The sequence below is a fragment of the Neolamprologus brichardi genome, chromosome 15 (assembly GCF_056152115.1).
Source record: "Neolamprologus brichardi isolate AB-2024 chromosome 15, ASM5615211v1, whole genome shotgun sequence".
Classification (NCBI taxonomy): Eukaryota; Metazoa; Chordata; class Actinopteri; order Cichliformes; family Cichlidae; genus Neolamprologus; species Neolamprologus brichardi.
In genome coordinates this window covers 18,466,389-18,484,391 of record NC_142118.1, presented here as the reverse complement: position 1 = coordinate 18,484,391, position 18,003 = coordinate 18,466,389, and the positions used below count along the sequence as shown (strand labels likewise).

At 37.4% G+C, this 18,003-nt stretch overlaps 2 protein-coding genes across 2 annotated transcripts in view; one reads left to right on the top strand and one right to left on the bottom strand.

Moving 5' to 3' along the window:
- LOC102789944 (exostosin-1) overlaps window positions 1-18,003 on the bottom strand; it is a 294,744-nt gene that overhangs the window by 158,858 nt on the left and 117,883 nt on the right. The window lies entirely within an intron of this gene.
- On the top strand, window positions 2,316-4,003 carry LOC118455418 (uncharacterized). Its single transcript, XM_087851826.1, has 4 exons — window positions 2,316-2,512; window positions 2,692-2,801; window positions 3,746-3,794; window positions 3,901-4,003. The coding sequence occupies exons 1-4, from the start codon at window positions 2,316-2,318 to the stop codon at window positions 3,977-3,979; spliced, it is 435 nt and encodes a 144-aa protein (XP_087707952.1). The 3' UTR covers window positions 3,980-4,003.

The following is an 18,003-nucleotide window of genomic DNA, read 5'->3' as shown; positions in this document are numbered from 1 at the left end:
ACAGGTAATCTAAGGAGCTTGGAAAGAAAAGCAACTGGACTTCTTTAAGTTTCTTGAAGACGTTTCACCTCTCATCCAGGAAACTTCTTCAGTTCTCAGAGTAACTGGTGGAGAATCCCAGATTTTTAAGCCCTATTGGCAGTGTCCCCATAAGGGTCGTTGATCAACTATTAATCAGACAGTTGCGACGACTCGCACGAGGTTTCGGCAGAGACAGTAAACTGAGACAGCTCGGCAGAGCTCCCAGCAGAAGCGGCTGAGGGGGGCTGAGAGAATTCACGAGAGATCTCAGCCGATGAATGCTGGACGAATGGACTTAACATAATACAAAAACACAAGAAAACTGAGAATGCTGGGTCAAAATGACCCAGGACAAGTGAAGTGGTGCAAATACTCTCTGAATGCACTATATGTAAGTAGTACACATTCATGGTGCTACATTTTTTGCTTACATTCAATAATGCTAACTTACAGTTAGCATTATTCTTTCAGTAAAGACTGGAAACTTAATGAGAGTGAGAGTAGAATAATTTAGTGTAGATCCCTTCATTGTCATTGTACATATACAACGTAATTGCAGGTGCTCAACACCAACTGTGCTGGACAAAGTATAAATAGTAGAGAGTAGGAATAAATATCAAATAGGAGAAATATATACAATGAAGAGGAATATATACAAAACAAGAGAAAGGCATACATTGCAAAACTTTGCAACTATTTTGTTCTCCAAAGCGCAGATCAGTGGTCAGCTAAGGGTCAGACATATGTGATGTTTTGAGGTACATAGTTTGTGTGTGTAAATGATGATGTGTGTACCAGACAAGCAAACAGTAAATGGATAATAGTAAGACATTGTCTTACCAAAAAAAACCCTTTTGTATGAGCTTTTGTGTTACGGCCCTAGCAGGGCCTCCTCCTGAAGTTGCCTGTGTGGGAGTGTCCTACCATCTCTCCTGCCTTAGGTGCCACTTTTTTCTATCGTACAGCTGACTCACATCAGCAATTAAAGGTATTTAAGAGCAGATAAAGGTGTGCTCTGGTGCCAGAGTGCCATGTGAGTGGTTGCAGCTAGTGAGATTGGTTTTTTGTGATTGTTTGCTCCTGCTTGGTGGAGAGGAGTGTTTGGTTACTAACCTTTTTTCTGGCTTACTTTTCAGTTCACTGACCAACGCTTGAGTTTTGTTTCTTTAAATGGTGATAGCAGCTTGTCCGTCTCTTTTAGTTGAGTTATTAATTGGAACTTTAATAAAACTCTTTCATTTAACCATTTTGCCTCTGTCTCCTTTTTCTGACCCGGACACATTTTGTTACTTCCCCCTCATTGCCTGGACCCCTTTTAGGGGAGCATAACATTTTGCTACATTTTTTTTTCTATATGTTAGTATTTCCCAAAGTTGCAGTAAATTTGACCCCTTAGGGCCACCGCAGCCATTTGACAGTTGCAACAGTAGTTCCTTTCCTGAAGATCTCTGTGGGTGATGATGCTTGATGCACTGACACCAGCCTCGATCCAATCCTTGTAAAGCTCTCACAAGTTCTAGAATGAACTTTTCTTGACAATTATGTCAGGACTGTAGCGATCCCTATTGTTACTCTGCCTTTTCATACAACACGTTTTCCTTCCAGTCCACTTTCCATAAATATGATTTGATATAGCACCCTGTGAAAAGCCAAGCTTTTTAGCAATGACCTTCTTTGGTTTTCTGGTACCCTCCTTGTGGAGGACGTCAGTGATTCTCATCTGTCAAGTCAGCAGTCCCTATGATTATAATGCATGTGTTGAACCAGGCTGAGAGATAGATGGCAATTTGTCTAAATAGCAGTTTTACTCAGACTCAGAATTAAATTTTTTAATAACCTGAAATACTGAACTTTGACTTTCCATTAACAATAAGCCATAATCATTAATATTAAAACAAAAAGCTTGACATATTTCAGTTTACGTGTAATGAATACAGAGAATATGAAAGTCTACCTTTTTTGAATTGAAGTACAAATGTGTAGTAGTATGTACACAATGATTTCCTTTCTGTAGTATACACACTTTTAAAATAAAAGTTCAACTGCCAGTAGGCGCAGCAAGAATACTTAATATATACAAACCCTTCTTTGTTACGTTCTCATAACATTCAAACTACTTAACAGTTAAAACCAGCTATCACCAGGTTTACACAAGAATGGTTTTCTGCCAAGTTCACTTTTTTTCTCTATTTTTTGGCCATTTCACATAGTAACCAAACCACTTCCATACAGAAGAATTATTCTGTGAACCTTGACCGTAGAGAAGTGACATAAGAAGTTCTCATTAGATCAAAATGTTATCTGTTGTTGCAAAATACATTGCAGAGTACGAAACATTACAACATAACAAACTAGAGCTGATAATAGCTATCCCCCCCCCCCCCCCCCCCCCATTCCTGCCACTGCTTCCATTAAAAAGGCCCAGATACACTCTCAGTCTCAGTCTGCTCACTTTTTCTCACAATTTACCATCTCTAACACTTAATCTAAGGTAAATAATAGAACAACTTTATTTATAAAGAGAAACTTTTGCAATGAAAGCTGGTATTACATATATATATATATATATATATATATTATGTGTAATATGTATTTATGCATATTAAGAAATCATTTAAAGAATGACTTTGATCCTTGATATAATTATTGCAATACGTTTTTGTGTTTCAGGATGAAGGGTGTTGTGATCTTTCTTGTGTTGACACTGGTCCTGTTCATGGCTGAACCCGTGGAGCCTCGATTTCGTTCGGGGTTTCAAAACGGTTTACGGAAGTTTAAAGGTAAAGCTGCATAATGACAGCAAAACGTACATTCACAGTTAAGGTCAATATTAAGGCTATCAATAATTTACCTTTGGAAATATCACACATTCCCTCTTTTTTACAGTGGATTTTCTTGAACTTTTGGTGAAACTAAAAGAGTAGAACATGTTCACCAGTTAGAAGATTGTACCACCGCCATTTCCTCTAGATAGCTCTGATTGAAAAAAGTGCTTATCCCATCTGTATTGGGTCAACCTAAATAGTGAATAAGTTTGGTCTTTGGCAAAACCACTGAAAAAAACAAGAAAAAAAATTCACTAAATTCACTAAAAAAGTAAATGTATTTCAGTTTGTTTATTTTATCACTTGTTTTTCTATAATTGTTGAAGGGAAAAATCATAATTTTTTAAACTAATTTATTTTCTAACTCACTCTAATACAATTACACTATATACACTATATAACAAGATTGTTTTGAATGTATTAATTTCAAATATTTGCCAAAACATATATATATATATATATATATATATATATATATATATATATATATATATATATATATATATATATATATATATATATGTATATGTATATATATATATATATATATGTTTATATATATAAATATATATATATATATATATATATATATATATATATATATAGACAGAAAATTAATGAATCAGGTGGAGGAGGTGCACGCACACACACACACACAATCACACACACACACACACACACACACACACACACATAAAATGGTGCCATATATGTGGACACTGGAATGTCTGAATGAATGTGCTGTCTTTATATAATGTTCTATTAAATTATCCAATAAGAAACTGAAAATACAGTTGCTGCTGCTGATTAATTGATCAGCATCATAAAAACATTATTTTCAGTATATCTGTATTTATTCTCATGTGGTGACAACTTTTTAACTTTCAACCTTTTTGTAGAAAGCAAATACCCAGACAGACTGAAGAGGCTGGCTAAGGGAGTGATTGAGTAAGGAATGTTCTCTAAAAGTTACTGTTAGTGATGATAAATTAAGAAAAAGGGATTTCTGGTTGTTGTTTTTTTTAAATTCTCAAATCTTGGTGTTTTCTGCCAGACATGGGCCTGCCTGGATGGAAGGTATTGCCAGCCTAAAAGATGGATATGTTGCTCGCCTTGATGATGAGATGTCATAGAGCGCAGTTCAACAGAGGATCTGGCTCCTGCTTTGCAATGTAATCAACACCAGACCAGAAGATCCCATGACAATTCAGCAGTCTTTGCTCTATCGTGACTATAATGCTTAAATGATCATTTAGCCATTTTATCATCACTTGATATTTAGACACCTCATAAAGTTTTTAAAAAAATGTGTAAAAAAATAAAAAAGCTTCATTTTGCGACTGCCTGATGAATAAAACTGCAACAGCAAAAGTGAAACTTTGTCTGGCATCATTGATGACAAGAGATGCACTGACCTGATTTAGCAGGGTTATAGTTTCACCAATATTGTTTTTTAAAGTACATAAGCCAAAAAACTTTGCTGGTAGGTGAGACTGACTTTATCAAACTTACATAATAATAAATAACAGACCATAGTTTTGCATCGATGTCAAGACTGACAGTGAGTTAATATTTATATTATGAACATTTAGTTTCTCCACCGTTATGTTAAAGAAAATATGTGCATAAATGGAATAATGCTTTTAAGCGACCTGTCATTTACAATGCAGCCTTTCTCAACAAACAGCAAACACATCAACTGTTTTTGTGCAGTTTGTTACACAGTGTATCTGCTAGGTAGAGCTACAGGTGCTGTTTTTCCCAGAAAGACAAAAGAATGAAAGATAGATGCGCAGAGGAAGAAGGAAATTTATCTGGAGAGGTAAGACTGCTCAGTGACAATCCCAAAACTGAAAATTTTAAACTTACATGTAAGCTCACTTTTTTTCCTTTAGAAGTTTTAAGTCAGATATTGGATTTGCACCATCCATCCATCAATCCATCCATTCTCTTGCACTTATCCTTAAGGGGTCGTGGGTGGTTGGGAGCCTACTTCAACCACCACAGGTAGTTGGTACCAGTCTGTCGCAGGGCTAACACAGAGAGAAAGACACCATTCATAGTCACACCTATGGGTAATTTAGAATCACGTAACCCCACTAAGTGCATGTGTTTGGACTGTGGGAGGAAGCCGGAGTACCTAGAAAGAACCCACGCAAACATGGGGGAACATGCAAACTCTACACAGAAAAGCATGGGCAAGATGGTGAAGTCAAACTCAGGACCTTCTTGCTGTGAGGCCAACCACCATGCCACCGTGCTGCCCATGATTTGAAGTTGTGTGTGTTTTTGTTACCACTAAAATGTCAAACAACAGAAATTAGGGTACTAACTGTGTTATTTAAAGGCTGCATAAAATACAAGGCAGTTTAGTGCAGGATAAGGAGGTCATATACTGTGTCATGCTGTGAATTTACAAAAACGTATTGTCTAGAATAAGGACAGTATTAACAATATACTGTCGGTAAAGGGGATGGAAATGAGCCAAAAGAGCTTGTGAAACATTCACATATATCTTGATGATCTGAGTTGTGTAACTGAGTTGTGTAAATCTACAAAGAGCAGTAACGCACTACAAAGTGTTACTGCCTCCTCCAGGCATGCAAAGAGGCTTAGGGGTGAAGAAGTCTTACTAATGACTGCTGAAATAAAAAAGACTGATTAATGATGTGTACATTGCATATTTCAACATTTTCAACACTCAGTGAAAGAAATATATAGTATAAATTGATTCCTCATCTCAAATCTAATCATATTTTCTTCTTCCAATTAGCAAAGACAGAAGCTTAGTTGGAAACCACATTATGAATGCTGAATCTGACACCAGCTTAAAGCTATTTGGTTCGGAAGAAATGCCTTAGATTCTTACATTCTATAGCATTGGGTTTGCAATGCAATCAACAAATGTATAAGCAAACAAAATAATAATTACAAATAATCATGGAAGCAGGGGTCTAATTGTTTCATTGAAAATCTAAAAAAGCTCAATATTTCAAACAGCACTACTCAATAAAACAGCAATTTTAAAAGTCAAACACTGTTTGTGTTTTTTCTAGGGAAATGTTTATCTAATTTTGTATTATTATTTCCAGTGATGATAATAAAATCCTCTTCATAACTTTGATGATGGTGATGTTTCTGCTTTTTGGGGCTTCAAACATCAAATGTTTAGCAGTTTTCTGTACTACCTGTGGTTTCTGCTCAGTATAGACCATAGCCAGCGAGCAGTTCCACACATCAGTCCACATGGACACCTTTTGTCAGCACAGACGGTTTCACGCAAACACACACATTGTGTAAGCTAAAAACATGATTTATGCTGAGTTGTACAGTAGGTGGAGCACATAAAAACTGTCCACAATAACTAACTTAGAGTCTCTTTTTCTGAGTAATCCACAGCCCAGCTATCTTCCCAGGTCGCTGTGTGAGTCTTCATATGGTAAATGGCCTGTATTTGTATAGCGCTTTTACTAGTCCCCTCTAGGGACCCCAAAGTGCTTTACACACCCAGTCATCCACCCATTCACACACACATTCACACACTGGTGGAGGCAAGCTACAGTTGTAGCCACAGCTGCCCTGGGGCAGACTGACAGAAGTGAGGCTGCCATATTGCGCCATCGGCCCTTCTGGCCAACACCAGTAGGTGGTAGGTGAAGTGTCTTGCCCAAGGACACAATGACCGAGACTGTCCAAGCTGGGGCTCGAACCGGCAACCTTCCGATTACAAGACGAACTCCCAACTCTTGAGCCACGATCGCCCCAAATACATATCAGATTCTAAGAGTTATTGCTTAATTAAAGCTGTCTTTGTGAGTTTTTAATTGGAATTGGCATAATAAAACTAATTTATTCTGCATCTTTTGTTTGTCTGAAAAACACTGGAGACAAGAAGGTAGATGAAAAACATGATCAGTAAGGATATGAATGGACAAACAATCCTATTGAAGATTAGCATTAGTGAGGGTCGTTGTTAATGTTTCTTTTGTTCTTGGAGTGGGCCTCAAAGAGAATACAGTATTCAGGTTCGGGTGCTTTAAAGTGACCACTTTCTTGATAGTACAAGAGTTTCAATGTTGGTTTGTGTTCTATGGAAACACCAAGGTCTCTGATGCTTTTACTTTTGACTCACAAAATACAGCTAAAAACCTTAAAGCTACAAGGCCTACAATTTTTTTACCATCTCAATCAAAATGTTCGTGCTGAAGTACTACTGTGGTTTATATACAACTGAACTCTCGTCAAAGCTCAACTCAGAATGAAACATGATCATTGATGTGAGATAATTTGTCACATTTAAAAAAAATGATAATAGATGCTTTATATTTTCTTTTGGTGTACTTTGGTAAAAAAAACAAACAAAACAAAACAAAAAAAACATCAGACACAAGTCAGGTTGGCTGCAAATAGCTGCTGCTAGGTTATCAGTAGTTTTAAGCTCAAACACCCTACCCTAATACTCTGTTGCACAATCCCAGCCTTATTTTTTTTTACTCTTCTTTAATTTAAAATCACTGTTGTATATTTACATTTCCATGCTCTTACAGCATAAGGCCCTCACTATGTTCCTTGCACTTTAACTTTTGTTTATTTACTGTAAACTGTAGTGTTTTTATTCTTTATCCTGCTGCTGTAACACAGTAATTTCCCTTAAATAAAGTGTCTGTCTGTCTGTCTACAGCACCATGCCTTAGGGTGTATCAACAGTTTAATCATGTGTGGATATTTTTTTTAAGTCATGATATCATTGATGCAGACTGTGGGCAGATTCTTTTTTTCATTATTGCTTTACAATAAGGAAAACAGTAACATGTAATTATGAAAGAATGAGTAAATAAAAGAATTGAAAATAAAAAAAGATTGACCTGAAACACTTATCACACCCTGATAATTCCTGATCCAGGATTATATAATAAGCAATAATTATTCAGTCAAGATCTATATTAAAATAATCAATCATTAGTTGATAATAATGTAACTCCACACTGTGTGGCACAGAGTTACACCTACTCATTCATTAATCCAGACTTAGTTAATTATGTGTCTCTGATTTCTGTAAAGATAATGAAGAACTAAGAAACTAGTAAATATGATTCACTTTACTCGAGGTGCCACAAAGAATAAGAAATGTTGGAGTAATTAGTAATGAATGAACAGTTGATGCTCAGTGTTTGAATTAGAGTCAATAAGGAATAACTCATAAAGAAAATGGGGAGATAATCACGTTACCACTAATTATGAATTACTCATTACCTAATGATTCACTTATTTAGTATCTCCCAGACCATTCTACAGTAGAAGAAAATCATTATCAATAATAAAGTCTTAAATCAAGGGTAATTAGGGAAGTATTGAAGAATGACTGATTAAACTGAGTTTTTCTTGATTTGTTGGTCATTCATTCTGTAGTAACTGAGCATATGTGTCTCCCTATTAAATGTAATGGTCTATGTGTGCATTTTCCCTCCTTTTTGAACATGTGACAGCCAGACAAACATGAAGGAAATAAGGCAGTTGCACTAGATGAGTTACAGGGAAACAAGTAAAAAGGGTCAGTTAAATTTTATCAACTTAAATAATGACGGAAGTGATAGTAAAATACCTCACAGAGTATTGCTTGTGTCTTATGATTGAAAAAAATAATTAGTTAGACCCATAGGGCTGATTTTCTATAACACTGCCAAAAGATCTATACATATAGGTAGCTTTAAAATGAGTCTTCTATATGTAAAGTCTGTGTGCATGTATGTAAACAAATCTATACCCAACCCTGAAGCAGCTAATCTGGCTACAGAAAGAGACATGCAGGCATACTGAGGTGTCAGAGATAGAGAGGATGGATATCTCTCACTGTCACCTGAAGACAACCTAAAGGGCACCATAGACTGACCTGGAAAATGACACCTGCATCCTCCATGAAATTAAACAAACACACACAGCAGCCATGCAAGCAAAGTTTGTTTTAGGCGGATGAGGCCTCGCTTAAAACATATCGATCTGAAATGAGATGTGGTCAGAGAAGGGATGAGGTTAGTAAGGTATGTGTGTGTGTGTGCGTTTGTGTGTGTGAGGGTCATTCGTGTCATTGGCAGTGGTTGTTTACCTAGAAGCGATTGCTAGCCTCACACACAAGCCCTTCCCAGACAGAGACGCGTGGTAAATAATAGAAGAGTGATGACAGAGGGCAGACGCACACAAACACAGATCAGCATCAAGGTTAAAGATGGGTGTGGGTGTAATGGGAGAGCTCTTTATCAACATGTCATTAATATAGGAGGAGGGTTCACCAAACCAGGGAGGCAGAGAGGAAAGAGGCAGTCATACTGTGAGCAAGGGTCCTGACATCTGCATAACAAATGCATGAGAGGTCTGTATGTCACAGTGACAGCTGAGTCAATATGAATCCGGCTGCAAAGTAGAGTCAGGTGCCTGGCCCCTAACTTAGTCATATTGCAGACTTCACTTGCTGCTCACAAAATAGCTCAAGATCAGATATCATAACATTAGCATTCATGTGATTTTCATTGCCAGCTACACACAAATGTTACAGTGAATAACTTCAAACGTCTTCCGCTGTTCAGATGTTCGGCATGCTTGTCCTCATCATGACTGGACTACATGATTGGTCTTTTAGGAAATAAAGATAATTTGCACTTGTTGGATTTTTAAACAAAAGCAGGGAAAATACAACACACCAGAACATGTTTGACACTAGTTTTGCTTCATGGTTCAAGTTAAGTAAAAAGCGACGAACCTTAAAAGCTCAGCCTCACTTAATAACCATTTGCCACATATGGTGGGTTGTCCCTTGTGTCTTATGTTTTGCTTTGCTTCCTTTATCTTATTATTCCCTCATTTGTCTCTGATGCACCCTCATGTTACCCATTTCCCACATTGGCCTTTGTAGATTTATGGCCTCAGTTTTCCTCTGGTCAATTAACGCGATGTCTGTTGTCCTTCCTCATCTTCTGCAAACCACTTATTTTGCTTGTGTTAACTTCAGCTAATTGTCACCAGCCGGTTATTGTGGACTTGTGGCCACATAAAGGTTCATTTTTCATCTGTTTGTTTGTTTTTTTTTAAAAATAATAATTCAATTCTACTACACGGATAAAATATGTAAATATTAACTGAAAGAAAAGCAATGCTCATAGTCTTATTTTTATGTCTCCGGGAAGCACATCTGGATATTTTTCTTGATGATATTTTTTATTTAAGCGTTTAATTCAAAGTAATTTTATGAGTACATGAATGGATATACAAAACTATCTCAATAAACCGAAGCTATTTAATTGACTCAGCACACAATTATACATTTTAATAATACAAAGTAATGTAGTAAGTTGCTGCTGTCTACAAATAAAATACCTGTACTGTTAAGGGCAATCTAGTCCCTGCATCTCTGTGTAAAAGATGAATGCATTTTAAGTTTGAAAAGTTAAGCCAAAGCCTGCATTCTTTCTGATGGCCAGTAGGGTGTGACTGTAGTGAAGTTTGGGGGAAAACAGTGCTCAGCTCCTGGGCTTGGGACTTCACTTTCCCAATGATTTTAAGGCCTCTTTTGTCACTTTTGTCACATTCCCGGGTCTGTTCACTCAGCGTTTTAAGTTTTAGTTTATTTGGATGTCAATGTTTATGTTTAAGTTCGTTAGGTTAGCTAAATTCATTTGTTTATTAGATTCCCCTTGTGTTTTCTTCCCCTATATTTAAGTTTAACTTTATGTGTTTCATGTTTGTGTGTCTTATGTTATCAAGTTCATGTTGTCATGTCTACATTCAATTCTGTTTCCTGTTTTATTGTGAAAGTCCTTGTCCTATGTGCAGTGTGTCTAGTTTTGCTTCCCCTCGTCTCATTAGGTCTGATTTGTCCCAGCTTTGTTCCCACCTGTTCCCCGTTCCCTCATTATCCTCCTGTGTGTATTTAGTTTGTGTTTTCTCATTCAGTCTTTGTCAGGAGACATGTTTCCATGTCGCCAGGATTTTCCACATTCAAGGTTTTGCTCTTTGTCTTTTGTGTTCAGCATTCAGTTTTCCCAATTTAGTTCTAGTTAGTTTCTCCCCAGTGTGCATGTGCCTTTTGTTTTCGCACCTTTTTACCAGCCATATTAAAAGGCTCGCCTTTTGTTAATATTCAAGTTTAGTCTCATGTTCCTTTGTGTCTAGATTTTGGGTCCACTCCTCAATTCATACAGTGTGCTGCTGCATACTGTAACAACTTTGGTTGAAGTCTTACTGAATGATGCATAAATTATTTGAGAGGGTAAAGTAGGGAACACTTTAGGGTGGGTTGCCTTTGTGATAAACATTCTTACAATATGAGCTTTCAGACTGACTCCTCCCACATTATGCCTCATTTCAAAACAGCTAAATAAGTCATGTGTAATATCCACACATGGAGTTTATGTTCCAGCAACTGACTTAAATACAATTTGATGAACTTGAAAGTTTCTTTTTAACAGAGGTTTTTCTCTATGTCACCTTGAGACCAGCTGTACAGAACATACAGTTAGAAAGAAAGTGTATAGTAAAGAAGATACAGAGAAACATATCAGTAGAAGAAAGAAGTGTAGAATTAGCTAAAGCATATCAGGTTTGGAACTGGGAGAGTGGCTATGGAATCTCATTGTGCTATCCCAGCATGGGTGTGTGTGTGTTAGCATTAAATGCACTAATCAATATGGTGGATGTCACCAATCTCCCCAGTAGTGGCTGAATGCGGATACAATCCCCCAGAGCAATTATATCTCTCTCTTTTTCAGACTTTGTTTCTGTCTTTGTATCGTCACTGTTTTTCAGCTCCCTGTATGTTTTAACACTGGGCAACAAAATGTTTAACTTTTAGACAACTTGACAGAAATACCTTAGGCCTACAAAAATTTACATTCATTCATGCTGAATGAAAAGCATTCACTTGCCATTCTCACTTGTAGACATGCTGCTATCCTTTCTGAACAAATTTGCTCTATAATCTTTTGCACACAGACTTTTCCTCTTTACTAACAGATACGTTTACTTGTTAGTCCCTTTTTCTCTTCTCCATCAAAAAGGAATAAATGTATCCCAGGTTATTACCTTGTTGCATCAGAGAACTATATGAGCTCTTGAGATAATGTGCAGTCCAGCATACTGCTAAGGAACTTACCTTCACAAGCACTGAGGTAGTGTCTCAGTTTTTCAGTGAGGAATTTATGCTTTTGCGTTACATAGAGAACGGCAGTGAACTCCAACTTCTTATTTGGAATTGACATAAAGACACAAATTGGCCATACAAGTCTGCACAGTACAGATTTCATTATAAAGGGGTAAAATGTACTTTCTTTAGGCTTCAGTCACACAGGCCTAGAGACTGGAAACCTTCAATCAGTAGGGAAACGTGTATTCCTTGACTGCTGCAACCTACACATTTTGAAAGACACAACCTTTATTTTGACGCCAAACAATCTTCTCAATCACCAACCTGGGCAACCATACAAACCAGAGATTGTCAGAGGTCACCAACTGGCCACCTGGTCTGTGTGACTGGGATTTTACCTCAACGAGTCACAAAGAGATGACAACACTGTGGTAAAAATTATCTATGCTTCTTTGGTGTATACAAGGAGCAAAATCCTCAGTGAGTTACAACACAGAAACATTAAAACACATACACAATCTCTTCATGCTGTGCAAAGCGATTAAAGTAAGTTTTGAGTCATCTTTCCAGTTTCTTAAAATCTCAGCAGGGGGTCTGTTGTCAACTGTTAGCCATAAAGGAAAAATGCATCTTGTTATATCTGTTTTTGTCTGTTGTTAAACGCAAATGTGCACACACATAAAAAAGGCATAAAAGCAAGTTCACACTGGTCATTTGCTGAAAGCAATACAGTATCAGCACAAATGCAGTCAAGCCAGCAGTCTTACAAAGTTTAAACACAATAGAGAGGCGAAAAACTGACTTGAATCCTAAAAAGGATACTTTTAGTTGATTCATCATGAAGGGAGTGTACACAGCTGCACTAACAAAAAAAATGTTACTGACAATGCAATGCTTTTCTGACATGGCATTTACAAAATGGTTAAGCTTGACGCTGAGAGAGAGAGAGAGTGGCACACTGAGAAGACAGAAAGAAAAAGACTCACTCCTTTGCTTCTGTCAGTCCACCAAATCCATACAGAGAAAAAAATGTGTCTGCTCAGATGAAAGTCTAAAAGAGGAAAGAGGCTTTGTAACAGAGAAATAGCTGTGATCCCAGTGTCACGCAGGCTGATCTTATTACAAACCTCGTTATGTGTAGCATACACCACATGGCAGATGTTTTAATCCAAAGCTCATAAAATGAAAGACGGTCACAAATCGGGGTTAAGACCTGCTGCTTCACACTGCAAGATTAAACCTATGAAGCGTGGCAATCATAACATGACTGCACACCCCCTTTTTTAAACAATCTACAATCTAACACAGTCATTTTACTATGTATTACATATTACTCAGATAAAAAGCCACAAAGGGAGAGGACGATTGTACTGGTGTGAAGTAGATTTCTGGGTTCTCCATGATGGCTGACTGTGTACTGCATTTCTTCATCGTTCCTCTACTACATCTATTGTCTGTAACAAAAGAAAGCAATTTAAAGTTTTAAAACTTTAGCACTTTTTGTGGTCCAGAAGTCTAAAATCTATAAAACTGGAATAAAAGGAAGTTATGGGAAAGTGGAAGAAAACGTTACATGGCTCTAGACAAAATACACAAGTGTACAGAGTGTCAGATAGGAAGAATGGTGAACATTTTGGGTTAAGGAGTCAGACATCTGAAAAAACGACATCATGGGTTTCTGACATCTTGCCTGGCCTTATCAGAGATCTGCCTCTAAAGGTGGCTGTTCTGTGAACTGGTAATAAAGCCACTGGAGCGAAGCATCTCTGCTTGCTCTGAAGTAGTCAAGAAATGGGCTTTATTTAATAATGTCTATGTTAGGGCACTATTTAATCATTATCACGTGTACTATTATTGTATATGCTGCACAAAGCTCCTAAGAGGATTTTACTGTAGACACACCTAAAAATAGGGAGAGATACATTTCAAGAGAGCCCATTAGTGTAATTAGAGCTACTCTACAGCCAGTCTAATGATGTTCTTTTCCTGCTATATTGTTTTTGCTTGATACAGCATCAAAAATGCCTCAAGGTGGGTTTTTCTTTGGTATACACACTGTGTGAAGGCTGATGAACAGACAGAAGCCTGTGAATGTTGTTTAACACTTTGCTCCATATGGTCATTTCTCCACTGAGTATTGCGTGAAGAACAGTGTGAAGAAGAGTGATTTGTGCCTCGAGTGTGAAAACACGTGTCACACTTTTGTTTTTTCTTCTTCTAAATATTAAATATAACTTGCATTAGATGGGATGCTTCCTTCAAAGTTACATTTCATCAGCGTTACGAACTCTTGCTAATTATGAAAGATCAGCAAGACGAGGAAATATAATTTGTTTTTTTCTGTTTCCCTTTAATGTGAAAAATAGTTTTCGCGCAGTCTATTGAGATGTAAAAAACAACAACAATATAACAAAGCTACAGTTTGTTTGACTTAATAATTTAATTAGCACTATACATGTAATCAATTCTACCAAGACTCTTATTATACAGTATCAGGGGAGGAAACACTATTGCGGTTTGAGATCACCACAAATAAGCCAGCGATTAAACACTTAACAGATTCCAACAAGGATGGATGAAAACTTATCTTCAGGGCCAATTTTGTGTTGCTGTCTTCATTTTCCTTCAAAGCCCCCCTCACAGTAAGCTGAGCACTGTGGGTTGTAGAGGCCAATATTAGTTAAGTATTTATTTACAGATCCTGGCAGAGCTGTCCTGTGAATAATTCATCTAGAGGAGTCTGTTGACAAGACAGCCTGACGCAGGAGAAAGGAAATCAATGCAGCTATGATGGGCAGCAGACTCCAGCATATCTGCTTCTGACCTGAACCCCAGCTATTCTGTAGGTGTGTACACGTGTGTGTAGTTACAGAGGTTACAATGCATCCCTATGTAAAGTGATCAGGTCTTGATCTGCTGATCGGAGCGAAACATTGTCCGTCGAGGGCAGACAGGCCGCGGGGATATGTCATCTTCACGTTCCTCCTGTTATACACTGTAGACTGTAACTCAAGTATGCCTAAACCTTGGACTTACACTTCTGTGCAGTTACCATTTTACATCAGAAAGTGCCAACCTCAGGGGCTAAAATCATTTTAAAAACTGGGAAAAAACTGCTGCTCCTCAATGGGCACTTGAGGCTGGACCCGAAACTGAGTCAAATGTGAGAAACTCAAATGTAAAATGTATTATTAAGGGCACTTTCCCTTATACTGTGGCGTGAAAAGACCTACCTGGTCTTATGTGAAAAAGTAATTGCTGCTTTTGAAAGCTGAGTTCACTTTTACTAAACACACTAAGGCCTAATTACTGCCAGACCTGTTAACTCAAGAAATCGTTTAAATAGAACCTGTCTGAGAAAGTAAAGCAAGCTAGAAGATCTCAAAAAACAACACTTCACACCACAATCTAAAGAAACCTGAAACACCTGAGAAACAAAGTCACTGGAAAAGGTTACAAAGCTATTTCTAAAGCTGTGGGACTCCAGCGGGCCACGGTGAGAGTGACTATACGCAAATGGAGAAAACAAAGAGCAATGGTAAACTTTCCCAGGAGTGACCGGCCTACCAAAATTACTCCAAGAACACATTGACAACTCATCCAGGCAGTCACAAGAGAACCCAAAACAACATTAAAGAATTGCAGGCTTCACATTTCACAGTTAAGGTCAGTCTTCATGATTCAGCAATAAGAAAGCGACTGGGCGAAAATGACATCTATGAGAGGCTTTAGGAGAAAACCAGTGACGAGCAAAAGAAACATCAATGCTCATCTTATATTTGCCAAAAAGCATGAATGAACATCATACCAACAGTAAAACACTCAGGACCTGGAATACTTGAATTCTGCTGTATACAAAAACATCCTAAAGGAGAATATCAGTCCATCTGTTGGTGACCTCAAGCTGAAGCACACTTAGGTTCTGCTGCAGGACAATGATCCAAAATAGACCAGCAAATTCACTTCTAAATGACTTGAGAAAAACAAAATAAAGACTTTGAACTGGCCTAGTGAAAGTTCTGACCTGAATCCCATTGAGGTGCTGTGGGATGACCTTAAAAAGGCAGTTCATGCTCGAAAACCCAATGTGGCTGAATTACAACAAATTAGCAAAGTGGGCCAAAATTCCTCCACAGTGCTGCTAAAGACTTGTTGCTAGTTATCGCACATGCTTGATTGCAGTTGCTAAGGGTAGCCCAACCAGTTATTAGGTTTAGGAGGCAATCGCTTTTTCACGTAGGTTTGGATTTCCCCCCCCCCCCCTTAACAAGCACCTTCATTTAGAAAATGCATTTTGCGTTCACTTTTTCTATCTTTGTCTAATATTTAAATTTGTTTAATGATCCAAAACATTTAAGTGTGACAAACATACAAAAAAATAGGAAATCAGGGAGGGGGCAAACACTTTTTCACACCACTGTAGTAAGAGATTTGCATTTTTTGTTCAGTGTTCACAATATTAGATTTTGAGTTTCAAGTCTCTCCAGACTCCTGTATTTAAACCCATCAAAGGATTCCACAAAAGCTCAGGTGATGGTAAATATATTCACAGGGCAAAAAAGCCTATTAAGATGTTTTTTTAAACAATGTCATCAATGTCTAAGCAATGTCAGCAGATCTGACTGGTGATTTTGTACATGTAGATTTTTGTTTAGTTTAGTTTATTACAGTTAAAAGATACAGTTAAATATAATCTTTTAAAATAACAGCCCAAAGTAAATGTCCAGAGGCTGCCAAGTGACACAATTTGCTTTTAAAACAACTTTGGATTTAGTAAAAAAAAAAAAAACAGTGCTTGGAAACAGCTGTTCAGTTTAGCTTTGTCCAATTAGTGCATTCTTTTTATGCCCATTTTTACTAGCCAGCATTAGTTTCCCATTTGTTATCACAGTGAATTATGGGCAAACTAGCATTAGCTGACCCTTATCCAGATCTGACAACCATATCTAAATTATCTAAATATTTTGTATTCATTCAAACTATTTTATATCTTTTTCATGATTATAGCTCATGAAAATCAGAAGCATCTCAAATGACAAAATATTTTCTAAGACCAATCATGAAAAGAACTTCTAAAAAGTAGAGTTAAACACTGAGGTGGGGCTTCCAGATGTTTCTAACCCACAATAATAAGATGGTCATCAAACCATTTAGTAGTAGTTTTGGAACAGTGGACATGTGCTTTGGGAAAAGGAAATCAGCACCTCCATAAAGCTTGTCAACACATGCAAGCATGAAGCACTCCATAATTTCCTGGTAAACAGATTTGTTGACTTTGGACACCACCTTACAAAAGCAGATGGCATGTCACTCTGAATCATTACTGGCTGCGGAAACTGCACACTGGACTTCCAACATCTTTAAATCCGTGTCCTTCCACTCTTCATCCAAACTTATGATCTTCATTTCAAAATGAGAGGCAAAGATGACTTTTATCTGAGAACCTCCTTCATAGCAAAAGCTCAGTTCTTGTTCTCCTAACCCAGGTAAGACACTGCTAATATTGCCTCTGGTTCAGGGCTGGCTTGATATTAGGAATGCAACAGTTGTAGTTCCTTTTCTGAACATGTTTTTGGATGATGACGCTTGATGTGATGACACAAGCCTGAGTCTTTGTGAAGCCCTCACAAGTTCAGGAATTATCTTTTCTTGATGATCGAACCACAACTGTGGCCATCCCAGTTGCGAGTGCACCTTTTTCTACTATGCTTTCTTTCTCACATTCAACCCTTTGATAAAGCACATTGTGCCATACTCTCCTTGTGGAGCATGTCATTGATCATCATCTGATCAACTGTCACATCAGCAGTCTTGCCCATGATTGCGATAGTGTGCACTGACCAATCAAAACTGTATTTACACTGTTAGTAAAAACAGAATTTAAATATTCTACCAACTGGGGATACCGAATTTATGATTTTCATGAAGTATAATCCATAATAATCAAAATTAAAGCAAAAATTGGCATGATGTATTGCAATTCACCTGGAATGACTATGTAAGATATAAAAAAATATGTTTTTT

Coding starts and splice junctions, on each gene's coding strand:
- LOC118455418 (XM_087851826.1), top strand. CDS start 2,316: ATGTTATCTGTTGTTGCAAAATACATTGCAGAGTACGAAACATTACAA. Junction 2,802..3,745: donor CGGTTTACGGAAGTTTAAAG/GTAAAGCTGCAT, acceptor ACCTTTTTGTAG/AAAGCAAATACCCAGACAGA. Junction 3,795..3,900: donor CTGGCTAAGGGAGTGATTGA/GTAAGGAATGTT, acceptor GTTTTCTGCCAG/ACATGGGCCTGCCTGGATGG.